At 38.3% G+C, this 26,065-nt stretch overlaps 1 protein-coding gene across 1 annotated transcript in view; it reads left to right on the top strand.

The window, feature by feature from the left end:
• sparc (secreted protein, acidic, cysteine-rich (osteonectin)) overlaps nucleotides 1-26,065 on the top strand; it is a 34,266-nt gene that overhangs the window by 2,330 nt on the left and 5,871 nt on the right. The window contains exons 2-6 of the mRNA XM_084719812.1: nucleotides 14,604-14,669; nucleotides 15,234-15,287; nucleotides 18,772-18,859; nucleotides 21,272-21,393; nucleotides 23,125-23,245. Of these exons, the coding sequence (XP_084575938.1) occupies nucleotides 14,613-14,669; nucleotides 15,234-15,287; nucleotides 18,772-18,859; nucleotides 21,272-21,393; nucleotides 23,125-23,245 (442 nt within the window). The 5' untranslated portion in view covers nucleotides 14,604-14,612. The remainder of the gene's footprint in view (nucleotides 1-14,603; nucleotides 14,670-15,233; nucleotides 15,288-18,771; nucleotides 18,860-21,271; nucleotides 21,394-23,124; nucleotides 23,246-26,065) is intronic.

Genomic DNA, 26,065 nt, shown 5'->3' with positions numbered 1-26,065 from the left:
ACCTCAACATCACCCTACATGTTTGGGATGAACTGGAACAAACGAGACCTCATCACCCAACATCAGTGTTGGACCTCACTAATGATGTTGTGGCTGAATGGGAGCAAGTTGTTCATGAGGGTTGTTTCAGTCCAGATTCTGTGAAGACACAATATTTTCCTCACACTGAATGACATGTTTAAAAGACAAACACAATCACTGTCTTTTGATTCTGAATGAAGTCCTTGTTTCTTCGTCACACCTGTCGAGCATTTTTCCAAGCTGTCCTTGGGAGGACTGAGGAACAATGTGTCTTCATTAGTATGAGTGAGGTAGAGACAGAGCGTCCCCGGCTGCTTAATTGTTGAGGTGGCAGGTCTGGACCAAAGTGGGAGGAGAAGAAAGGGGAGGGGGTGGTGGCATTGGAGCTAAGAATGCTGGGAAATACCGGGCCAGCTAGGCAAACTCAAGAAAATCTCTAATCCCCCCGACAGGAAGGAAGGATTGTGCTGTTGTCGTGGCTTCGACATGGAGAAAAAAAACCTGGTGTTTATACTGTCAGCAGAGAAAAAGGAAAAACCAAGAAAAAGGAAGACAGGAAGGGACAAGGAGTGAAAGGAGGAAGGAAGGAATAAACAGCAAGACAAAGAGATGATGAGAAGACAGACAATTAAGACTAAGAGGCGAGAAAGAAAGGAGAGATAAAAATAAAAGGAGGTGTAGAAGAAAAGAGGTTAATAAAGTATTTGTAATTGTAATGTAAATGTAAAATGTAAATAGACAGATAATGGAGTGAAAGACAGGCAGACTGAGGGAGGGAACAAGACATCAGACAAATAAATAAAGATTAAATAAAAGGGAAATTGGACAGAGGCAGGAGAATGACAGAGACAGTTTCACATCCTAAACTCTGAGGTTGGATCCCAAAGTCATAATGTGCTCTTCACTCTTTGTTATGCCTCAACTTACAATTTTTTGTGCAAAGTCAAATGCTGAATGTTAAAAGTTGTTGTCGAACACTTCGTAGGTTTGCATATGAAGAAAATTATCTTTGGTATAATTTTTTTCAACTGGAGCTCAGTAATGTAATGTTACTTCTTCAAAGTTCTGTCCTGCAATGTGATTGGATGCTGTTTGGTTAAAACAAAGTGCATCTCAGGAATTAAATCTAAATTTGCTGGGAATGAATAGTGTTAACGTTCAGGAAACGAAGGGAAATGAATTAATTTGTAGCACACTTTTTAGAAATACTACTTTTGGCTTGGTGGAAGTTATCAAGTATTTCAAGTCACAAAGTCACAAACTGAAGTCATGAGTCACTTGTGTTAAAGTACAAGTCAAGGTGCAAGTCTTCTATCTAAACTCATCAAATTTTTGACTTGAGTCCACATCTCTTGGAAGGGGAGACAGAGACGTGTGATTCAGTCCTTTTGGAAAAAATCTCAGTTGCTTCAGTTTTTTGTCAAAGTCAGGAAGACCGTGGGTGTCCCCTCAGACAAAGACTGGTAAAACATGCCCCTCCTTAGTTCACTTGCTGATTTTGCTCAATTTCTGTATGTCTGTGGGATCATGATCATGTTATTTGATCCCTTAGACACTGAGGCTAATACTGCTGTTTTACATAACTTCAGACTATACCACACACTTAAAAAAGTCTGTCCAAAGGCATCTATTAAACCAAATCATACACATTTAATGTAATGTCTTTTTAATAACTGATAATAACTAATGTAATATTATTTCACTTCCATTCACTGAGCCTCCCCTGAAACAGTTGTTCAGAAACAAGAAATATAATATTATATAATAATACAATATTAATATGCCCAATTAACTAATTTACAGATGTGGCCTGCAACATGCTTTTATTTTATTTATTTTTTTGTCTCCATGTTAGTTGCTCAGTGCTTGATGATGTCTTGTTGCTGCAGTTAACTTCCCAGAAATCACCTCTTAATCATACACAGTAGAGGCTTCTTGAATGACTTTCTCTAGGTAGTGCTATTTTCTTTGTTTCTTCAGCTATTACAACTCATGTTCATGCTACAGTATTTTATTTCAAATCAGACTGATGTCTTACTTGCACACTGACTTGTTGGCTGGCTTCCATACTGACCTCATAAAGTGGAAGCTGCCTGGCCTCCTGCACTGAGACAGGTCACTGCAGATGACAAAAGCAATGCATATATATGTATATATATATATATATATATAATGAAAGAAAGAGAAAAGGGAATGAAGATTGTAGAAGGGAATTTAATAACTGTGTACAATGCAAATGTAACTGCAGGTTAAAAGAACAGCTTAAAGAACTTTTGGGGTTGAGGTGTAGAGTGTGCAAAGTAAAATTTTCCATCTAGATGGAGGTTTAGAATTTTATTTTATTATTTCATTTAATCTGTGGTTTTCTTCTTTTTCCTGATCTTTTAATAACTGATTTGAATTCTGTTATTTTTGGGTCTTTCCTGAGTATACAGCTATCTACTATTTATTTGTACTTTTGTATTTTCCACTTTATTTCATGACCATATGTGAATTGAAAGCAATGTGTAGAAAGTTTATGTGATTACCAAATTGAATCAATTTTAGTTATTTAATTTTAAATTCTGTTATGGCATTTTCATATGAATGTTACCTTCAAAACGAATGAGGAAAAAAACAATTAAAAAATGGGTCACAAAAAGAAAACAAAGATTTCTTTTGATCATTGAGCCATTATCTGTTCAGAGGCAGAGGAGGTCTGATGAAAGCAGCATCAAGACGTACAAAAGCAGCTCCATACTATTCACAGTAATAATACTGCAAAAAAAAAACACAGAAAACAGACAGTGAGGATAAAAGCAAAGTGCAGTCAAAGCCAAATGAAAGAGAGCAAAGCATCATTGTCTTCAGTGGTTCAATGAAAGACTCAATAGTCTGAAATTAACTCAAATATCATGTACAAGAGGTATTTAGCTTTTATTTTGCAGAGACAATATTTTGTCTGTTTCTGGCTTTCCAATGAAATTAATCAGAAAGTCAAGACACAGTCCTGCTGAGGGGAAAGGGGGGGAGGGAACAACAAGTCAAAGAGGTCAGGTGACAAGAAACTCAGGTTACACACATCCTGACTTTTCTTCTCTTTTTCCTTCACTCTCTTCTTCTTGTTTGTGCTCAGAGTCGACTGGTGGTCTCTCTGAAACTGCTCTTTGTCCAGGGAACTTAACCCCCCCCCCCCCCGAGCTCTCCAAGGAGAATTTGAATTTGTCAGGCGTCATATTGCCAGTGGAGGAGGTACCTTAGATTGAAGAGGCTTGATATGCGATATTTGAGAAAATAGCTGCTGCAGGTTGCCAAGATCAGCCTTCTAGGACTCACCTGTGAGAAGACTGGTTTTTGACAGCAAAGTAAACAAAAATAAAGGTCAGTAAAATAAAACTTTGCAGTAAAGGTGAGTGATCAAGTTTATAGTTTTAGTGTAAGCATCATTGTAGCTCGATCACTCATTGATCATCTTTCTTTATTTTAACAGTCAGAAATTCTGACATGGTCTTGTCGTAGTCTACAGTCAATTTAAAGGACCAGTCTGTAGGATTTAATAGAATCTTGTGGTGAGCTACCACTTATCTCACCCTCGCCTTGCAAAACCTGTAGGTGAAACTATGGTGGCTACAAACTCACAAAAAGCATGAAAGGCCATGTCTAAAGCCAGTGTTTGCTTTGTCTGTTCTGCACTACTGTAGAAACATGGCAGTGCAACATGGCAACCTTCATGAAAGAGGACCTGTGCCCTCTGTAGATACTTAACAATATTATATTCCATTTCTGCCATATTGTGCAAATAGATCTCCCTAAATCTCACACACTGGACCTTTAACAGGATAACATGTTGTGCTTTTATTTTTCTAAACAAATCCCAAGAAAACCAAAACTGATTTTAGGTGTTGTTAAAGACTGATGCAACATTATTGTCCCAAAAAATTATAACAGCTTAAAAGAGATGCAGCTACATTTTACTCTGATCACTTCTACTAACATCAACAGATGAAAAGTCCTCCAGTGGTTCAGATTGCATAATACTGCATTCAAGTCATGTCTGAGTGACTGTAATGACCAGCTTTTGACTTGTACAGCTGCAGTCTTGACAGCATCTAAGTTGTAATTACAACTGGGATATTCTGTTTTCCATGTCTGACATAACATTTAGATACACAATTCTATTGCCATGAGTTCAGTGGAATTTGTCTTAGTGAGCTCACTTAAACAAAGATCGAAAAGACAAAAAATGTGAGACCAGTCACTAATAAAGCACAAAAAACAAAGTTTAAAATGGATTCAATCATGAACGTGTCACACTCATAAATCTTTTCCCATCTTGACCTTCCATCCCATGTGAAGGGAACGCTGGATAACCACGACACTGGAACAACTCCACAAACACAACATTGTTGCAGGCGTGCAGTTACATCATACAATGTGACGCTGTAGCAACGTACCAAGTGAAATTCTAGAGTGTCATCACCAGCACGCCATTTTAAACTCTGTCTGTATGTTGTCCCAGTGTTTTCACCACTTTTTGAGATGCTGCAATGTTTTAGTTACACTGCAGCAACATCATTATATTAACATCTAATGTAGCAGCAGTGATATGTCAAAACCACTTCATTGCAGGGACATACTGTGTTTGTAGGGAATTTTTGTGTTAAAACTCTTTCTGTCACGTGAACCTTTATTTAAAAAATGTGCACCTTTTGTTTGATGCACACCCAAATGATGTACACCCCACGGTCGCTATTTAAGAGTTAACTCTGAATTTATTTAAAGCAGTTCACATTTCTGATAGTATTTTTACTAAGTGATCACTAAGGGCTCAGAAAAGCTTCACTGCCAGACTCAGATCTCTTGACAGGGTTTGTACCACCTGTTTGACCTTTTACATTCCTGTTTGCCTCCTAAAACTTCATAAAGACCAGATGGTGGATTCTTCTGTCCTGTCTTGGTCATTTGGACCTTGGAGACCTTTCCGCAGAATGTCTTCTTTGAGAGTAATGAAGAAGCTTTTAAAAAATGCTGATGAGACTCCACACAGGCACCTCTTGTTTTGTCACAATACTCAAGCAGCATTGGGCTTGAAGTGTAATTGGAGCTGACAAGTGACCACTGAGAGGCTAAGACCCTGCTGGCACAGGGCCAACAGCAACTCAGGGTGAAAAATGACTTCAGAGATCAACCCAACCACTGCAAAATACCCATGAAGATACTGGCTCTCTGATGACACTGCCATCTTTTCATTTCTTCTGCTCTTTAAGATCTCTTGGAATTTTAATCCTTTCAACTGTCATTAAAGGTTAAAGGAGTCATCTTTGAGAAATGACTGGATGCAAATTTCAAGTTTTGCTTTTTTAAAGGGATAGTTCAGATCATTTAAAGTGGGGTTTTATGAGGTACATATTGATGGTCAGTGTGTTTCTTACAGGAGATGCTGGATCGACGCCCTCAATGTGTAAGCTATTTTGTAAAAAAAAAAATCCACCTTAAAAAATCAGTATCAGTTTACGTGGATACTATATTTAGAATATTTTCATCACTTTACTTTGCTGCTAGAAGCCTCTTCTAATGGGAAACTGCAGGTATATAAGCCAAATACTCCATACCAAACTCCATAGGTGAAATCAATGATTTTGCATTGCAGAACAAGGTAGTTGCTGGTCTACTGCTTCTTCAACTGTTAGTTTGTTTGTGTTCTTGTTCGTCTTTGGGGGTTTTAAAGGGCTAGTACAGATTCACCAAAGTCACACAATAACGCAAACAAAATATCAGCCCAAGGCAGAGATAGACCTACAACTTTCTGGTTTGTGAGGTAAAATGACTGACTTTGGCAATGGATTTGGTTGCTTTGGAGAGAGTGATATTTGCCATTGGACAAACTCTGTTTGATGGCAAAGTTAAGCCTTGGAAATATTCTAATTATAGTGTACACTTTGATACAACTGATTTTTTTAGGTGAACATTTTTGAAGTGGCTCAAATACCTTTTGTTTCGTGCTGATACTCCTCTCTGCTTCTCCAAACTGGGGCCAACTGGCATCTACTGTTGAAGACAGACTATCTGGCTATCAACAAGTCCCTCATTTAACCCCACTTCAAATAATCAGAGCTATTCCTTTTAATAAGAAGGAAAGCAATTTTTCTGCCTTTTATATTCTGTACACAGTGAAGATTTTAAAGGTATTTGATTAACTGCAAGGTTCTTCCATCATAGAAATCTACACTGTCTACAGAGTTCAGTACAGACAGAGGAAATCACTGTTCATTCCCAGAGCCTTTACTGAATATTTGCCTCCTCAGTCCTTTGCATGCCAGTGTTGTTTGTCTGCACTGTTTGCTGGCAGACAGGCTGCTACAGGTTGTTTTTCCAGGCCTGCGAACTCATCTGTTATGTCACCAAGGAGCAGAAAAAAGAATTCCTCTAAATCTGCTCCCTTTAATGAGTGTCTGAAAAAGAGACTAAGATATTAGAAGGAAAGTGAGGGCAATTTCTGTATTAGCAGCAGCTCCAGTGCAGGTTGTTTTCCTCCATTGCCGAGTTTACACTTGCTTACCTAACTAACCTCCCAAATTAAATACATTTGCGGAGAAAAAGGGCCCCTTTATGAGCCTGAAGTTTCCCTTTTAGCCTCGGCCCTGTTTGATTATGAGAGCAGCTTTCCAAATAAAATAATTTGTTTTGCTGTTACGTCAGTCCGTCCGTCCGTCCAGCCTCCTCTTTCCTGCCGAGCGGAGCCGAATGACTCTCTGACCAAACAGAGATATGTTAAAGCGGACATGCGACAGGAACACCGCGTCCCTCCAAATCAAATACTGACCCCGCGCTTTCTGGAGATGAGACCAGTTTTTATTTTCCCTTCTTTGAGATCACATTACTCTCAGTCATACTTAGCACTTATATGTGTGTGTGTCAGAAGTTCTTTTGACAAAATTTCCCGTCAGTCAGTTTCTTTTAGCTCAGCTTTTTCTAGAGTGCAGAGAAGTTCCCTTGTGTGCAGGTTGTTTGGAGACACTCACTGTCTGCGTCCTCTGCCAGGGCTTCTGTATTTTTCCACGTCCGAGCCTGCTCACGACTTTTCATCTCTGGAGCTTCACTAACACTGCTCACCATTGTTAAAGCCCTCCTTTGCCTCTGCATGACGCACCAGCAGATTTTCCTTTCGACAGGTGGAACAAAATAATGCAACAATAATTATGTCGCTCTGTAGTTTTCTTCTCTTCAGTAGGAACACTCTTTTCCTACCCTCACCTTTTTGCAGTCACGGTCTAAGGCACCAGACACCCACATGCATACATCAAAACAGACGTGCAGATCCAAGATTTATTTTTTAGATTAACAGAACTGACAAATATCCAAGACGAATGCTGCAGTAAAACCTGTTAGATGTAGTTTACAGCAAGTGTAACAACATTTTCCAAGTATTGAGGACCAAAGAAGACATTAGTAAAGCTATTTTTTTAAATAAAACCAACAGAAAGTAGAATATATAACAACATAGCCTATGTATTTCAAAATGAAAAGCTTAAAATACATATTTAGTGGGGTTATATCAGACTGTGAAATAAATATAAAACCAATCTGAAGAAATTCTCTCCAAACTAAGACTGCAAATTTTGTGTGTTTTCCTTACTCAACAGTGAAGAGAATACGTTATAATCAATATTTATTAATATTTTTAATAATTAATAAGATACAAAATGCATATCTTTCTCTGCATTAAAGTTTCATTTAGGGTAATTTAAGCATTTTAGCTCTCGCTAGAAATGGCTGCTTTGTCCTGCTCAAAACCTGTGGAAATGTTTCACAAAACATACATTACTGGTTAACACATTTTTAATCTGTTAAATTGTTAACTAATCTATTATTGATCAATCATTACTCCCTGATGGGTCATAAGGCTTCAACAATCTGCCTCCGTCACAATCTTGTGCTGCATGGTGTGCCTCACCCCATGTTAGGTCCATCTCCTTTAACTCAGCCATCCCATTTTGTCGCCAAGTTGTTTAGGAACAACCTTGCTTCCTTTTCCCTGATGGAGCCCATCTAATGCAAACTAAGGCATCCATTGTAGAAGGCTTCAATCTTTTCCCTGTCACGTGTCGTCACTCATCATCATCGTGAGCCGTACAACAGCACTGGTTTTACATTGTTGTTGTACAGTTGGACCTTTGCACATGACTCAGCTACTTTGACTTCCAGAGAGGCTGGAGACCAGCAAAAGGCCATGAACCCTCCCTTAGACTTGCCTTGATGTCCTTTCATGCTACATTATTGTCTCTGACAAGATCTGCAACACAAGTAAACTTCTCATTAGTCTTGAAAGTGTCCACATTACTTTCCTCATGGACTATGAACCTTTGGAGGAGCTCCAAATTTCCACAACAGGGACCAGGGTCTAATTTTACCTCCTAAAAAGTCTCTGCTTGGGGTGTATTACCTCTGGAAAGTACTAATACTCAGAGCATTTTACTTCAGCCACCATTTTAAAAATCTGCAATAGCAAACCAGCTTCTTTTTCTGTTCATTTTGCTTCAACACATGAACATGAAGTTACAGAAGACAACATACAGCAGATGAAGTGACAATGAAGTCCAGGCATTGTTTGAGCATTAATACTGATGACGAGATCCAGCAGGTTCCTTTGCTTTATGTGGTGACATCATGGACTAATTTGCCTAATCTTTGCAAGTCTGGAAACACAGACAACAACAGGATGGAGGAAACTTTTAGTTCCTAGAAAAGTAATTCCTGGGACTAAAAGTTCCAGGCTGTGTGGTTGGAAATCTGGCTATTTAGTGTGATTGGTGGATCTGCAGTGGCACTAATGCACATCACTTGAGTTTGTGGTTCCCCAGACACTTATAAGACTTTAAGGTGTGGATAAAAAAAACTGCTGTCAGCCAGATACAAGCATTATTGGTGTAAATTTGGAGACTTTTACCATGGAAAGACTTCCATGGTACAGTGTAAGCAAACCATTGCAGTTGCAGTGTCTATGTAGGCCCTCCAGTCATGTTCTGAGGGTTTCATCTGATGATAAAACTTGTACAAACTTGCTCTCAAGGAAGAATGCTACATCTCATACAGCTAGATTACAGCATATTTTGAACATGTCATTTCTGGATGTGTGACTTGACTATTTAAAGGGTGACAACAGAAGAAAAATGGGCCTACAGGCGAGCAATCCATGTATCTTTGTTGTTCAAATAACGGAACGTTCTGGTGCTGCTTGAGGGTGCGCAAAACAACACGTGTCAACACCCTTCACCTCCGATCGACTGTGTGCAAACTTTCCCCTTTTCAGTGCATCTGTCCAAACACGTCGTCCTATTCAGATGCTTCGTGTCAAGAGGCCTTCCTGTGTTTTTTAAGACGCCCGGCAACAAGCCAAGCGAAATGTTCCTCCACTCCTTGAAATGTCAAGTTCAGCTTCCCTCAAGGCAATGTTTTTGAGAGGCATTCGTCTCCATCTCCTCTGCGTGTTGAGTTGATAATTGCTGCACATGTTGAAAGAACAAAGGAGAACATTTTCCAGAGTGTAAAAATCCTGGAGAAGATCGGATCTTTTAGTTTTATTGATTCCTTGTTGGATTAAACCTGCTGCCCTCTTATCCAAGGTGCAGGAATTCCAACTATTCCCAACCCTGTTTTGTAAATCTTATTATCCCCCGCTGATCTCCTGCAGCGTTCAGTGTATTATACAAACTGTGTCAGTTCACTTCACTGTTATTGCCCTGCATGAGGAATTTCCCTCCCAGCAGAGTCAAAACTCAACAGAAACAAGAGGTCCCGTCTGTCACTGTGAGACAAGTTTCAGCTTTTTTTTATATCAAGCCAAGAAATGCAAACATTGACATAAAGTGAAGCAGGTTGAATGAACTCACATGGACTTTGATCTTTACCGTCAGCCTCCTGAGACACTTAAACTTACCCCTATATACTATATGTGCTTTGATGTCAGCAGGGAAGAGATTGTTTCTGGATGTCTGGGTGCAACAGCTCACTACATGGAGGTGGCGAGGGAGATAACTAATAGAGAAAGACGGAGGAAGACCAAGCAGTGCCATGGTCCATTACCGAACAAAGAAGCCCTTATTTAGCCCTTCAGACGAGACATGATGAAGGAACAGAATCAGGGACGGAGAGAGCAGTTTGAGTACCCAACAATGGATGCTCAGACAATCAGATGGAGAGGAGAGGAGAGGAGGAAAGATAGACAGATAGGCGACACACTGGGAATCTGCTCTCACGGCAGCCAGATCTCACAGGAAATTTGTCTGCATGTAAACAACTCAGATGTTTTCCATGCGATTAGATGAAAAACAGCCCAGCATTATGTGTAAACTTGGCAAGCATGTGGTCTTTGCATAAATGGTGGCAAAATCCTGAGCAAAATTCATGTTTTTTCTAAAATATAACAAAACAGCACTACATCACAAAAATTCACAGAGCTGCTTTTAGCTAAATGCTAATGCTAACTTGCCCACAATAACAATGCTAACAAGCTGATTTTTGCCAGGTATAATGTTGGTCATATTCACTATCTTAGTTTATTGTGTTACTGTGCAAATATTAATACAGTAATTAAACTAAGCACAAAGTGCCACTGAAATGGATCACTGGACACATCTGAGCTTCACCTGCAACATAACGGCCACAAAGAGATGCAAAATGACAGGAAAAGACACAAAATTACCCCAAAGAGATGCAAAACAACTACAAAGAGAGAACAAACACAAAAGGACCTACAAAGAGATGCAAAATGGCCACAAAGAGACACAAAACTGTAGAAAGATGCAGAACAAATAAAATGAGATACACAATGAGAACAAGAAGATGCAAAACAACTGCAAAGAAATGTAAAGTCGCAACAAAAAGAGGCAAAACAAGCATGAAGTCTGTGTTTTGCTCCTATGTAGGTGAAATGATGGGGCCATATGTCTGTACCCAGGGGGCCCATTGTCTCATAATCCATCCATGACAGCTGAGACTGATAGGAATGTTATTAGTTTTGCAGAAATTTGGTCACAAACCAAAGTGCTGAAACAAATTCATTTTGTCAGCTGAGGATGGTGATGGAGATGTTAAAAGGTCATCAAATATATTGAGATTAATCTTGGGGATCATGACTATCTATATCAAATTTTGTACCAATTCATCCCATAGTTGTTGTCAGTCTGGAGCAAAGTAGTGAACTGACGAGCCAAACACCTGATCACACATCGAGCCGCTCAAGACACATGTCAACCCCCGTCTCTTCAATCTGACATCAACACATCTTTACACTGTCAGACTTCGAGCAGGTGATGAGCCAGTCCTTCATATTAACTTCTGTCAGGTCAGAGTCAGGTGAGTGTCCTCGACACAGACCCTGGTCTCCTGGCTGACAGTCCTGTGTTTGTTTGACCCATCCATCCACCCTGACCTCCTCCTTGTGTCACCTAACAGTTTTTTCTCTGTGACATTCGCCTGTAAAATGACCCACCATCTGTGCACAATACAATCCCATACACAATAAATGGTGCTAAATAACACACAAAAAGCAAAAAAAAAAGGATGTTTTAATTAAACTTAATGACTTAAGATCCCACTTTCGCGTGTTATTCATTCACCATAACACGAGACCAGGTTGCATACAGTATCTTGGCCACAAGATATTTATTCCAACCTTTTGTTTGCATTTTTGTACCTGATATGGCTTAAACAGGTCAATGAAACCATGACATACTGATGGAAGGAAGAATACTTTGTATTTTTACACCAGTACTTTTACTTGTAATCAATTACTTGTAATATTTCATTAATGTAATGTACATACTTGGATTTGAGTACAAATGAGTAAAATAAATTTTACTGTCACTCAACATTTTTAAGTTATTAGACCTTGTCAACAAATTTTAAGTTCCCACAACACTTTATAATTAATTCATTTGAGTATTTGGTTTTAATATTGTAAAAAACAAGGTTGTCACTTTTTGGAATATTTGTGCTCTGCTTTGAGAATATGTTGGAGGTAGAGTTACTGTAATTGGTTGAGAATGGTTGAGAATAAGTTGTTCACATTGAAAACGTTTCTTCTATTTTCTTGCTCTCACTGTGATTTTGTGGAATGGATGTAAAGGAAGCAGACACATGCAGCACAGGAACATCTAATATTAAAAGCTATAGATGCAGGCTTTTATCCAAATCATCTTTTATCTCTTTTATTAGTCAGCCTCACAGCGAACTGAACTTTGCTCCACTCATTCATATACCTAAAATCACACATGAGGCTCAGATTCTTACATATTTGTCATGGGTTTACAAATATAAATATGTGTTTAGCAAAGCTGCATGGAAAGTAATTTTTCCAAACAGAAGCCTGGTGGAAATATGAGGCGTTAAAGTATGCTGCCTCAGGTCGTGGAAAAATGTTGCAGTGAAAGTACATAAAGAGCTGTTTACGCGCCTGTTTCCATCCAAATAGCAGAAAGATAATTTAACCCAGCCTGTTACAGTCCTGTTTCAGAAGCTTAATTTAATGCTCCCAGCTACTGTGCTTGTGCTGATTTACGTTCCAGACTGAGAGAAAAATCCTTTCAGTGAAATGATGTTTTGGGAGAGTCTGTTCGACAAAACCACAAAACAGCCACAGACAATTTTAACACGACCTGCCAGTAAACAAAGCAGACACTGAGGGTTTTGTTTGTGAACTTGGAGAGCTTCCATCAGTCTGTCGAGAGGGTTGTGTGACATGTTGTGTCCAGATGCTTTTGTTATCTTTAGAAAGACTGCAGGGCTTCATGAGAAGAGGGTGGGTTATTTTTTAAACTTTATCCGCTCTAATTCAGATTCAGATTCTTCTTATTGATCCCAATTCTTATCAAATCATGGTACAGATTATTTTTACTTTATCTAAAAAAGTGAAAACCAACTGTACTTTCAGCAGGTGGTCACAGTTATTTTTCTCAAAAACTTATTTAGTGAATCTATCTTTTCAGACAAAATCCTAAGAGTGCTCTGTTTTTTCTAGATTCCATCATTATCGTTCACTTTTTGCTCGTTTGGGAAATGGGGCAAAAGTCATGTTTTGTTCTGTTACGTCTTTCTGTTGGTAGTAATCAGAATTTGAAAGTGTGAACCAATTATTTAAGTTTTTGTTGTTTAATTCTGAAGGAATATTTTACAGTGTTCAGATGTTTTTCAAATAAATAGTTTTAGTAGCAGGCATATTTATGTTTCCTTGTTCAACACAGGCCATTTTGTTAGAGGCATTAAATGTTTAATACAATTTTGTTTTGATTTTGTACAGTAGAACATCTTACTTGCATAATTAAGTTCTTCAATACAAGTTCTTTGCTCAAACTCACCTCTGTGCTCTGAAAGGAGGCTTAATTTAGTATCCAGGTGTTCCTCAAGGAACCCTCTGAGGACCACCTGATGTTGGAGTGTTGCAGGGTTTGAATTAAACAATGGTTTTCAGGGGAGCCCTATTTTCTGGTGTTAAAAATGTCACATGCACCTGCAAACATGGAAGTGCGTGGCAGCGTGGTCAGTTGCAGGGTTACTGTGAAAAAACCCCCATCTACAATAAACAGTGCACACAGTAACATTTCATATGTTTCATATAAGTTCTAACAGCAACATACAGCTACTGTTTCAAAATCAAAGAATATACTTAATGAGAGCAAATAAAATAAAAGATTTTCAAAAATCATAAAATAATCACTGGGACACAGGCTGTGTTTTTCTGCTTCTCATACACATCCATTCAAGTATCGCACACCACATGATAGAAACAAGAAAGAATTGTGGATATTTGTTAAACATTCCTTAGAAAACTTGATGATGATTGGATGATGTTTCAGAACTTCTCCTGAATATTTCAAATTAGCCTTTCAGGGGAGCTTGTGTCAGCTGTTTGTAACTATGCAATAATCCCAACTTTTTATGTTCTGACATTTTATATCCTTCTGCATCTTCTAAGTCCAAACAATCAAATTTTTGAGTAAGTATAGATTTTTTTTGGTCAAAATTTAATTTTTCCAGGCCCTTTTGAAAATGATTTCCCACATAACCTGACATAGGTTTCTGCATGATGACACTGCTATGCATGGAGGGGAGGGCACCAGTGCTGTCACACAAATCAGCGCTTTTTGCTAACAGCTGAGCGGGAGTTTCCATTTGAAAAACCTGCAAAAGAAATTCATGATGTGTTCTTTAGGTCTTGGTTCAGATTGGGTGAAAGGTCCAACACCTAAAACATACTGAATGATGCCATTTTGTATTTTATCAACACTTAATATTGTAAAAAATAATTAAAATTTAATCACATGAAAGAAAGATATGTGGTGTCATGTCTTACTGTCTCAGAGTGACTCATCATCTTGTCTCAGTCTTTGTGCATTTTGTAACAAAGACAAACTAGTAGTGAAATACTGCCTGGAACAGTTCTGTTGATGTGTTTCTCCTCCTCTTCATTACTGTGTCGATCAGGAATATTCTGGGGAAAATGACAACAAAGTGATTGTAAAACTAGATATACGTTTATGTGTCTTTGCTCCTTAAATAATAGTTTCTGTTTGTGGCTCACCTGTAGCTCTGATTTGTCTCCACAGACTTTGAAGATGAGGGTGTGGTTTATCTTCGTCCTTTGCCTGGCTGGCCACGCCATGGCTGCTCCTGTAAGTTATAATGTTTGCATTTGTGTGATGGTGTGTGTGTGTGTGGCCTACTTTTGTCTTCATGAGCATGTGCCTCTCTTTGTTCCTGGATGTGTTTCCTTCTTTCTCCTGTCTGATCATCAGTTCACATGTGAGACTTTCCATGTATGCCTTTTGTGTGTATGTGTATGTGTGTGTATGAGTGTGTGTGTGTGTGTGTGTGTGTGTGTGTGTGTGTGTGTGTGTGTGTGTGTGTGTGTGCGCGCGTGCGTGCCTGATGATTGTGTTTTCCTATCCATGTGCAGTTCCTGTGTATATCTACGTGTGGGTGTGTGTGTTCTCATTGCAAGCCTGTGAAGATGAAATGTTTGTTTTCCTAAATCCAATTACTCCCCTGAGAGAACACTGCAGTGTGTTCATGTGCATGAAGATTCAAAGTGTGTGTGCATGTGTGTGTACTATTGTGTAGTTGCTCATGTGCGTGAGATCATTGTCTGCTTCAGACTTCCTTTGCTCTTTTTCTATTAGTATTCACAAGTTTGCATTCACGTGCAAGCGTTATAATGGTGTGTGTTTGTGTCCCAGACTGAGGAGGAGGTCATCGTGGAAGAGCCAGTGACTGAGGAGCCAGTTGTTGAGGTAAGTCCAGATGTTCATCCTGAGTACACCAGCCAAGTTTTTTTTCTTGAAAAATGCTTAAAGCTCTGCTTCATTATTGTTCATGCTCAGACAGAGAATAGGGTTGTGGTTAATGGTTGTGGAAGATTTTTCTCCACCTCCTGGACCTGGATGCTCGGCTACACACTCCAACTGTCTTTCTTTCTTTTTTGTACTGATGATATTCTGGGTTATCTTATCTTAGCTTAATGGATAGGCGAAAGACAAAAATGAGCCTTGGGCTTCAGCCTATTCTTTTTTCAGTTGCTGATTGTAAATTTGGTTGTGTGAAATAGTTAATTTTTAACCAAAATAAACTATTCATTCATTAAATTATAATAAACAGTGTCACACAAAGACTATAAAAATTATGTCATATCATGAACATGCCAAAGTACACTGGAGAGGGGCTTAAAAAACCTGAAAACTGCACAAAATTATTCAGATCTTTTATTTAATTAACATATTGTTCCATTTTTTTATTGTCAATTTTGTGTCTACTGTTTATGTTTATGGACTTGCAGTGCTTGCTTGCGTTTACTACTTATTATGTTTATTGTTTTACATTAAATCACTAAGACAAATTTCTTGTCTGTGTAAAACACTGACTGTATAAAGTGTGGAAGGGACTTCTAAGCTGTGCCTGAAGCTTACATTCTTTCTAATGACCAGCAGGGGGCGACTTCATTGGTTGCAAATAGAGGTCTGACTGTATGCAAACTTATGAGAAAATGAGCCCAATTCTTACTTGATTTATTACCTCAGTAAACACTTTCCTACTGAGTTTATGGTCTCAATCGCAAGCCTTCTTCGACACAGCACATTAGGGCTCGGCTACCTTGTGACTACTTGTGAGTCAGTCAGAGCCATACCAACGTGCATCCTCTCCAGCTCCATACTTTTGTCCAAATATGGTCACTTCTGGTTCCAAAAAACCAAGATTCGCGATGGTCATCATGTCCAACTCAAGGCCTTGAAATGATGTCCACAAAAAAATGGGTGACATCAAAGCTTTGTGGCAATAAAGCTGATCCTGATCCTGAAACATCTACAGTTATGCAAACTGAATGGCATAAATAGGATTACTGTGGATCTTCATTTGCAGGAACATAGATCTCTGATACAAATTATGGCGTACCAGACACAGACATAAATAAGACATTTTCATAGTAAGACAGCTACTGGAGCGAATTAGAGGAGATTCACCAGATGTTTTTTTTAGTCCTTCAGTCACTTCCAGTGTTGTGATGAGCTGATTTTTTTCTCACTTTTCTCCACAACATTTTGTGGCCAGCCTCCAGGAGCAGAGTCAAAACTACTCTGGTTCAATAATATGTACTAATTTACCTTAGGACTCACTTGGTAGTTGTGTCCACACATTTTTCCTGTGCAGTGAGGGATTATTACACAGATTTCAAGTGATCTCACTTTCAGTTTTAAAGTAGATCATCTGGATTAACTGTTGGCTTGTTTACAACTTGTTGCACTGACTTTCTTTAAGGGAAACTCAACCTGAATACTTTTGCTCTCATCGGAGTTTGATTTGGCATCTGTGTTGCGTTTCCTGAGCCAAGCAGCTGCTCACAGAGATGATCTGATCTATGATGGAGCTTTGGGGTTTCCGACACTGCAGCCAAAGAAGTTTAGTGGTATTTCTTCATGTGACAGAGTGGTGGCTTCACGTGTGAACACTCAAAGCTGAATTACAGAGCCTGCAAGAATCGATCCATCGTTAAATAACTGAAACATAAACATAAATAAAAAAAACCCCTTTCAGTTTATTGCACATAATAGATTAATTTAGATCATGCTTACAGAGAAATAACTTATCCATCATTCAAAGGGGCGTGATGCCACCATGTTTGAAGGGTTACATTCCCAACAATTTTAGCTTCTGGATCCTTAAAATGAAGTATGTGTATTTTCACTTCAACTGCAGAGTTTGTTTTATTGTCGTTTGTCTAAAGAATTGTTAGATGCGAAGAGGTGAAAGTATGCAGTATTTCACAATGAAAAGGCTATAACTGGAGAAAATGAACTTAAGCCATTAATGTCCACAGGAGATTCTTTTGTTTTCCTTTACAGCACTGAAAAGACTGAGTCCATTCACATTTTTTTTAATTATTCAAAGTATGAGGCTACAGCACAAGTTTTTCCAAACATCCCTTATAATAATAAAATGAATGAACCCTCATGATTATCAACTAAATAAAATATGAAAATATCAAATGCTTGGTACCATTGGATTTAAAACAACCTCAGTTTCAATAATGTGCTTTGATCCAGTATAAATCTGATATTTATTATATCAAATTAATGTTAAACTTATTTTTTGTCTACCAAATAAAAAAAGATTTTGGCATATATAGTGACATGTCTTGACAGTTTCCACAGGAAATGTTGTGTTTCCACCTCTAATAGAAAAGATTCTGGGTCTTTTCCTTAATATAGTAAATGTAGTCCTTAGCCATTCATGGGTTAATGTGGAACAGAAATATTGTTTCCTTTCTCATGTCTTAATTTATCTGGCGACCTCTCAGATTTTGTTTGGGACTTGGTTTTGGGGTCCCAAACTCCAGATTAAAATCATCTAAACAGAGAAAGATGTTATGTTTTGCAGCTGATTTGGAAGGAAGTCCCCGATGTCTGTTTGTTCCTCAAGGGCTTGATCTGTCAATAGTGGAAATCCTAGATCTGGATCTGGATCAAATCTAATCTATCTGTTCACTAAATTCCACACAAATCCATTTGTTACCTCTGAGGCTTTTACAGATCTGTTTACAGAACAGACAGAGATGAAAACAGTTCTGTTCACGATTTCACCTTAATTGGAAAGACAAAATTTCCTTTAGACTTCAGGTTTCAGTACTTTTCTAACAGGGCTCAATGTCCTTCATAATCTGTTGTAAACAAAACTAGATTACCAAAATATCCCTGTTGTTGGAGCGGGCCTTCATGTGAACGTTTTTAACATTTCCTGCTCCAGAGGTCCAGCGGGACCAGAGATCCCACAGCTGTTAATTTTAGCTGGTTTCAGCCTGCCAGCCGGTCAGGAAGCCATTACGTTTTTCATGGCTTCACCACATGTGGACCCAGCTGCTTGTTATTGTTGGATATTATGGTCTCGCTGCTCCCAGACTGTGTTTGGCCTGCAGGGAGGAACCTTCTTTAGTGGTGACGTTTAGACTTTTTTTTTCAGGAAAACCAGGGATATTTAAGCGGTTTGGTTTAAGTGGACGTCGTGCAGAAATAGACCAGAAGAAAACTCTGGCATGGAAATCATCTGCTGACCGAATCCAGAAAACATTCAGAAAAAACTTTATTCAATCAGAAAGGTGGACTGGAGAAGCTTCACTCTTTTGCAGTCTGATCACTTTGGACCCCAGATGATAATAAATTCCTCTGCATGTGACTCATAAATCTTTTGCTGCTGACAGTCTGACCTTTGACCTCTCATGTTCTCCAGGAGACCGAGGTGGGGGCCAACCCCGTGCAGATTGAGGTTGGAGAGTTTGATGAGGCCATTGAGGTTGTTGAAGACGTTGTTGCTGAGAGTAAGTTCACAAGCACACACACAAACTTGTGTTTTATAATTAGGATTTCCAGGAGGTATGCCATAATTTAACCTGAAGAACTACATGTTAATCCCATCCCTAATCCCATCCTTAACCAAAGTATTACCCCCCAAAATTGAATGGTTTACCTTGTGAGGATCAGAGTTATGTCACGATACTGGTGTTAATCTGGTGCTTAATTTGTAAATCACGAGGTCTCAGAACATTAAGACGGTGATGTTCTGGCAGCTCAGGCGGAGACAAAAAGTCTGAAGCGCTGTCATCAATAACAAGGAATTATTTATTTACACATATAATCAGATCATCCACAGTAATCACTCAAAATCAGTAGGGGGAGGTCCACATTTTTTCTCTAAGTGAGGAAATATTAACCTGAAAAGTTAGATGGTTTGTTATACGGGCATCGTAAAACCATGACTCAAGTAGATGGAAAATTCACTCATCATGTTTCAGTTAAAATTTTCTAGTATGAAATGTGTCTAAGTATCAAAATGTATCTGAATACATTAGCAAAATTCTCTCTTTTTGATCAAAAACAGGCAAAAATTGTAAAGGTGTAAACATGAATTTTATTTCCAATATATGGTGTAAAAGTAAAGTGAGTAAAAGTTGTCAAAATGATGGAAACTTCTTGAAAAATTTGAAATTTCATCTGTGCACAGACAGTATGTAAATATAGAGTCACTCAGCAGCAAAAGGAGATCTAACTTCCATAAATTCTTCAGATTTAAAAGTCTGAGTGATTGCAGTTATAAAAAATGTCATGTTTGTTGCTTCACACGTCTGCCTCCTCTGACAACATTTGATTTAGCTGTGTTCTGCTCCTCTGCCCTGCAGCCACAGAATCTAGGATGCAAGGTTGAGTGAAGCCTCAGACTGGTGAATCAAACAGCCATAATAACAGACTGCATCATTCTGTGAGGAGAGCTGTAATTACATGTTCCACCCTGAGTTAAGTGGCAGTCACTGAGCCACAGACAACACCAGGCAGCAGCCGGAAATCAGTCCAACTGTACAAAATGTACAGAATGAGACATTTTGTTCTGCCTGAGTGGAGCTGGATGATTTACTCAGCTGTCTTACTTCTGCTAAAAGTAACAAATAACCTGACATCATCTCGCTCTCAGCTCGTCACAGTATGGCATCTTGGTCAGTGGCTCTACGCTTCAAATATGATGCTGGGTACCCGGCTCAGTTATGCATGTGCAGACGTCAACAATCTCACTTTTTATGTGTTTTGTCAGGTGACCTTCGTCGTCTTCGTTAACAAAAATAAAAACGTGGTTCGACACAGTTTGGTAAGGGGTAGGCACCAAAACCACTTGGTCAGTTTAAGGAAAAGATTGTGGTTTGGGAAAATAAGTTACATAATTTACTGTGTGCAATATATATATTTATACTGTAAATCTTGACTGTGAAATCTTTTTGCTGTGAGTATTCTGTGCAGTCAAATCTGCCTACTAAATAACCTACTAACTCACTCACTTAAATATCCAAATTAATCATAGTTTTTTGACAACTGATTTCTTTTTAGAATGTTAAAATAATAGTAAAACCTTTTTCATGTTAATATTATATTTATGCTTCAATAAAATCCACCAAATTGGAGATATATGTAGAAGGAAGGACAGAATGAATGAAGTAAAGAAAAATGGAAGGATAGACAGAATGTTATGTGTTTTTCTTGTGTTAAATTAGTTTGCTAAATTGTCAGAGAAATGCAATAAAATAAAGAAATTAGCGATTATTTTATATCACTTTCAGTAGGTGGAAATATATTTCAGTTTATAAGCAATTTAAGTACAAATACTGTGTCTTCAAGCATGTAAATATATCTTTATAACTGCCTCCTTCAACTCTAAAGGAGCAATATTTGCCAAAGTGACAAACATATTTTGATACCAAAATAACAGGAAATGAAATAACAAAGTCAGAAATGTCTGTAGCATACAAAGCACAACAGTTTGAAAGTGTCCCTTGAAGCACAGAAACTAAACTACAACGCCCTTCTGCTCTGCTCTGCAGTTTGGTTTGTGTGTTTAACTTTAATATCGGCATTTTCCATGACTTATGCTGTTTTTCATGAGGCAGCATTTCAGGACTGTAATTTCCTTTTTGACCAAACAGTGGCTAAAGTCAGGCACAAACTCGCTAATGACAGCTTTCTTGTTTATTCGGTCATTTCGTCATTTTGCCTATTAATCCTCCCATTTATGAATGATTTCTTTTGAGTTTTCTTTTGGCAATAAATTGCTGCATTAAAGGACTGGAAGGTGTTTGTGTCTGAATTGGGTCATGGTGTCTGTTTGGACTCACTCAGTGAATCAGTGTTTCATATCCTGAGAACCAGACTGTTAACTCTATTTTTTGTATCTGTACTTTCCTTCACAGATCCCTGCCTGAACCACCACTGCAAGAAGGGAAAAGTGTGCGAGGTCGATGAGAGCAACACCCCCATGTGTGTGTGCCAGGACCCCTCCAGCTGCCCCATTGCTGAGGGAGAGTTCGAGCATGTGAGTTTGAAATCAATCACTGTGTTGAAACTGTAAATTCGAGTTCATCCTGCATCTGTGAACTCATCACAGGATCAGTCCCATTTATCTGTTAGTTAACATGAAATCTCAAAAATCACAGAAAAGAGTTAGTTCAAGGACCAAGGATGCTCATTTTGATGGGAATAATGCCACTGCTTGACCATTTAAAGCAAAGCACTTTATGTTTCCATGTACTGTGTCTCCTGTGAGTGAAATGTCTTGTATTAACACTCAGCCATTTTGTGCATTTTCAGTCCTGAAAACAACATGTTTGAATGAAATATTTAATAAAGAATGTTTTTTTTTAAGTTTAGTGTAAGGTTCCAACCTTCTGGAACGTTCTGAAAATTGTTATTAATGCAATTAACACTGAAAGCCATTAAATGAACTGCAGTCAGCATCCAGTTGCTTGTGCTCACACTCTTTAAATACAAGTGAGCATCTGGCCAAAACAGCGACGTGACATAAACAAGAGTAAATGCTGAAATGAACACCGAAAACTGGAAAAGAAATTACAATCATACTTAATGTAACATTACTGTCTGTAATATTCCTATAGTTTATTAGTTAGCTCCACTAACTAGCTTGTCATTTGCAAATCACTAACACTATGCAGCCAAGTCACAGCCACTCAGCCACCCCAGCTCAGCTTAGTTTACAGTTAGCTAGCTTGCCTTGCAGAAAGCAATCGGAAAAACTTAAAAGTAATTTGGCAAACTAGCCAAGTAACATATCCACTCTGATAGTATTTTGCTAGCACTAATGATAGTGAGCAAGCAAGTGCTGGCTGGCATTGTGGGGCAAAGACAACTTCAAACAGCAAGCCAGCCAATCTACCACCAAAATCAGCTTTGGGAGTCTTGTTGAATTAGCTGACATTATCCATTTGATGATGGATTGATTGTTACTTTTATTGTCAGTACAGCTCTGAAATTTATCTTGTATCATAGCAGCTTTGTCTGCAACATCAGTCAGTGTTTTGCTACCTTAGATAGCAAGCAGTGTATCTGCAATAGCAAGCAATCTAAAGTTAGCAAACATTAGCCAGCAAAAAGCACAAATATCACATTTTTTCCTACATGCTTTGCAGTAATGTTAGCATGTGCTGACATTAGTGGACTTTCTAACTAGCTAACTAACTAACTAACTAACTAACTTAGCTAGTGTTCCACACTGTTGGTGCTGTAGCAGGCAGTATGTTTTTTCTCAGGATAGCAAAGTTATGTCCTGCCCTATCGTGCCTCTTACTGGCTTACCATGATAGTCGTACCCAATCACACTTCTCATACCTAAACCAAGCCACAGCCTACCCAGCCCAGATGACTCCAACCAACAAAGGCAAGGAGCACTAGCCAATCAGAGTAAGAGTAGGGCAGCTTATGACTTTGTCATACTGGGAAAAAAATGCCTGTAAGTAGGCACAAGAGAAAGCACTCAGGACTGTGCTTAAATGTCATCTTATCCACAGGCTGTTATCAAAGAAGTTGAGGAAAGTCTTATTCTTTATGTTACGTTACAATCCATTCACACATTAGAAATACAAAGTTATTAAAACATGTTTGTTGCTTCAGATTCATACATATTGCAGCCTGATTCTCTTAGGAATGTTAGACATGCATTGAGCTCATGAAACTCCAAACAACTTATAAATAACATCACACAGAAGCTCAAGAGCTGTGAGAACTCATCTGTCTGCATTTTCCTTCTAAGGTTTGTGGCACCGACAACAAGACCTATGACACCTCTTGCCACTTCTTTGCCACCAAGTGCACCCTAGAGGGAACCAAGAAGGGCCACAAGCTGCACCTGGACTACATTGGATCCTGCAAATGTGAGCACACACACTTTGATTCTAATGTTTCCAACGTTTCCAGAGCTTAAACTCTTACTGCAAACGTTCAACTGTACAAAAACAGAGTGATCCCTGAAGCTGATACCACTGATTCCACTGCCTCTGACTCAACACTCATATATTTCAGATAGTATCTGAAATTGACTGTAGACTTAAAGTCCATCTCTGTCAGCCTCTGATTTAGTTTGAGATTCTCAAGAAAGTGGTCTTAACTCCAGATCTAGTACAGGTGATTTGGTAGAGGATGCATCATTTTGTGGAGGACTGTTGTCTACCAACCCCACACAACCTCTCCACTGTTTGGGCACAATTGTTCAAAACTGTCCTGATGCAAAATGTATCTGGATGCACTTTTAGTGTGGATGTAAATGACAGCAGATGCGAAGTGAAACCACTAGGAGTTGAAAGGTCAGTGACATGATTGCATCAAATCTGTGATCATTAAGATGTTCTGTAACAGATTTGAAATGATGAACAGCTCCATAAACTGCACTTAATGACTTATTTAAGCAATTTTTAGTCATTGAGTTTCTGAGTCTGTTGCCTCCACCCTGGACACACCCGTCTCACAGGAGCCAGATGTTAGTGTTGGCTGTGGGGAAAATCCCTCTTTAATCAAGTGAGGTAGAAAAAAATGCATCTCATAATTAAAAAGCAATTGCTCACATTTTAACATGTGTGCAATGGTACTCTTGAGATTTAAACACGTTCAGGTGTGAAGGTGGGTCACAGAAACCTGTGACTTAAAGAACAATTATACCATATACAAGGCCAGACAACACAGGTGAAAAGAGTAATAGGGTAAAAACTCATGGATATCACCATGAAACTTCCCTAGTTGATTACTTACATTAAGAAAATTACTTCTTATATTACAAGTTTTCAGAAATTGCCTGTTTTAAATGAGAAGATTAATCATTATCTGATTAAATAGGCACCAATTTGCATCAATTTCCAGAACAAAAATTGGACATCTGATAAAGCCAGATTCAAAACTTTTGTCTCGTTTTGTTCACATGTTAGAGTCAAAGGGTTTTACTGAGGTAATTTTGGATATCTCTTTTTTATCCTTCCATAAATAAAAGAGAAATAGAGCCATAAAAAAACAATAACAAAAAAGCAATATAAGATAAACAAGAACTCCTCTGTAAAAACATTCATAATATAAATAGGAATCAAACAGGAAAATCTGGTGTGGCATCATGTGTTGCTAACTTTTTGCAAATTTAAGAGAAATCTGCAGATGCAAATAGACAATGTATAGTAGAATGAACACCTAAATGTGCATTTTGGATGTTTTATTTCCACTTATCTGAGAGCAGACCAGCTATTGAAGCAAACTAGAATAAAGTCTTGAAATGGACAGTGTCCTGCCTTACAGTAAATAAAAAGACATACTGCCACCTTAGGTTACTGTGCACACATGACTTGTGGTATTTATTAAATAAATCTAAAATCTGGAGCTGAAATGTGGCTTAATCACAGTCATGAAAGTTAAGTAGGAATTACAACGAACACAGACTGAAGGAGATGCTTCGTGGATGGATTCTACAGAGGAAAGTAAAAGAAGTGCATCTTTTTTTTTGTTTACACACATCTTTGTTGTTGTTGTTGTTTGGATATTTTAAAGTAATATAATGAAAAGCCAAAAAGCTTCTTGCGTGTGGAAATCCTTGATAACCAACCATTTTAGATTAATCTTATCTACTTATCTTTAGAGAATGCATAACATTTTGTTGTTGTTATGTCATTCTACTCTGTTTTGTTTTGACATCATGTGGTTTCTCTTGTTTATCTGCCTGTCTATCTGTTTCTTCACTATTGAAGGATCAAGATGTATCTTATGTATTTCGTTCCCACTCATCTGTATGATAAGCTGAGATGAGGCTGAGCTCAGCTCTCTGTTAGCACAGCTGTGATTGATGGGAGGGTCAGACTGTCATGTCAGACCTGCAGGCTGCAGCTCAGCGTCGGGAGGATCTGTTCAGACACGCAAGCTAGATTTCCTCTACTGTTCAAACTGAAACACCACAGACACACACACACACACACACACACACACACACACACTGAAGGTATGAGTCAGGGCTGAAGGGTTCAAATGGAGATCAAGGTGATGTTCAGTACAGCAGAATAAAACAGGATGCAGGATGAGATTTTGGGATATTTGACCTGATTATTTAGATGCAGATCACATGTTGCTATTAACTATTTCGACTTAAGGCTTTTACCACCTTTTCCACATAGCTTTCAATATTCAAATCAAATTCCTCCCAAAGTTATGTCCCACCTGCCCATCCTGTTTCCTGTTGCCCATCATCAACATACAGAAAGTGTCAGATACTTTCACAATGTTGTTTCATCTGGACTAAGATTTTTTCAGCAAGTGTAGAAGTAATGTGGAAATTTGTCATACTGTATTTGTCATACTGTATCTCTCTAATGCATCTGTATCTCAATAATTGATAATATTGATATGCTATAATTAGCAGTGATGTGGTTGATGACCACTTAAATCAACAATACAGTATTGATAACTTTATTAATAAAACTATAACATTTGAAATTTTTAAAAAGCAGTGTTCTTGAAGTAAACAAGCCACAAGAAGTCAGTTTTGCCTTCTTAGTTTCTAAAAAAATATATCAAAAATATCTGCAGGTTTCATTAAATATAGCTTTTTTCTCATTTATTCCAACTCATATAACCAAGGTGCAGCGAAAAGGTATAGATAGACAATAATGATCAGTTGTCACGTATCATTAATGGCCACTAATGCAGATTTTGATTTATTAAAGTTG

The sequence above is a fragment of the Lutjanus erythropterus genome, chromosome 5 (assembly GCF_056507025.1).
Source record: "Lutjanus erythropterus isolate fLutEry1 chromosome 5, fLutEry1.hap2, whole genome shotgun sequence".
Taxonomy (NCBI): domain Eukaryota; kingdom Metazoa; phylum Chordata; class Actinopteri; order Lutjaniformes; family Lutjanidae; genus Lutjanus; species Lutjanus erythropterus.
This window is presented reverse-complemented; position numbering and strand designations above follow the sequence as displayed.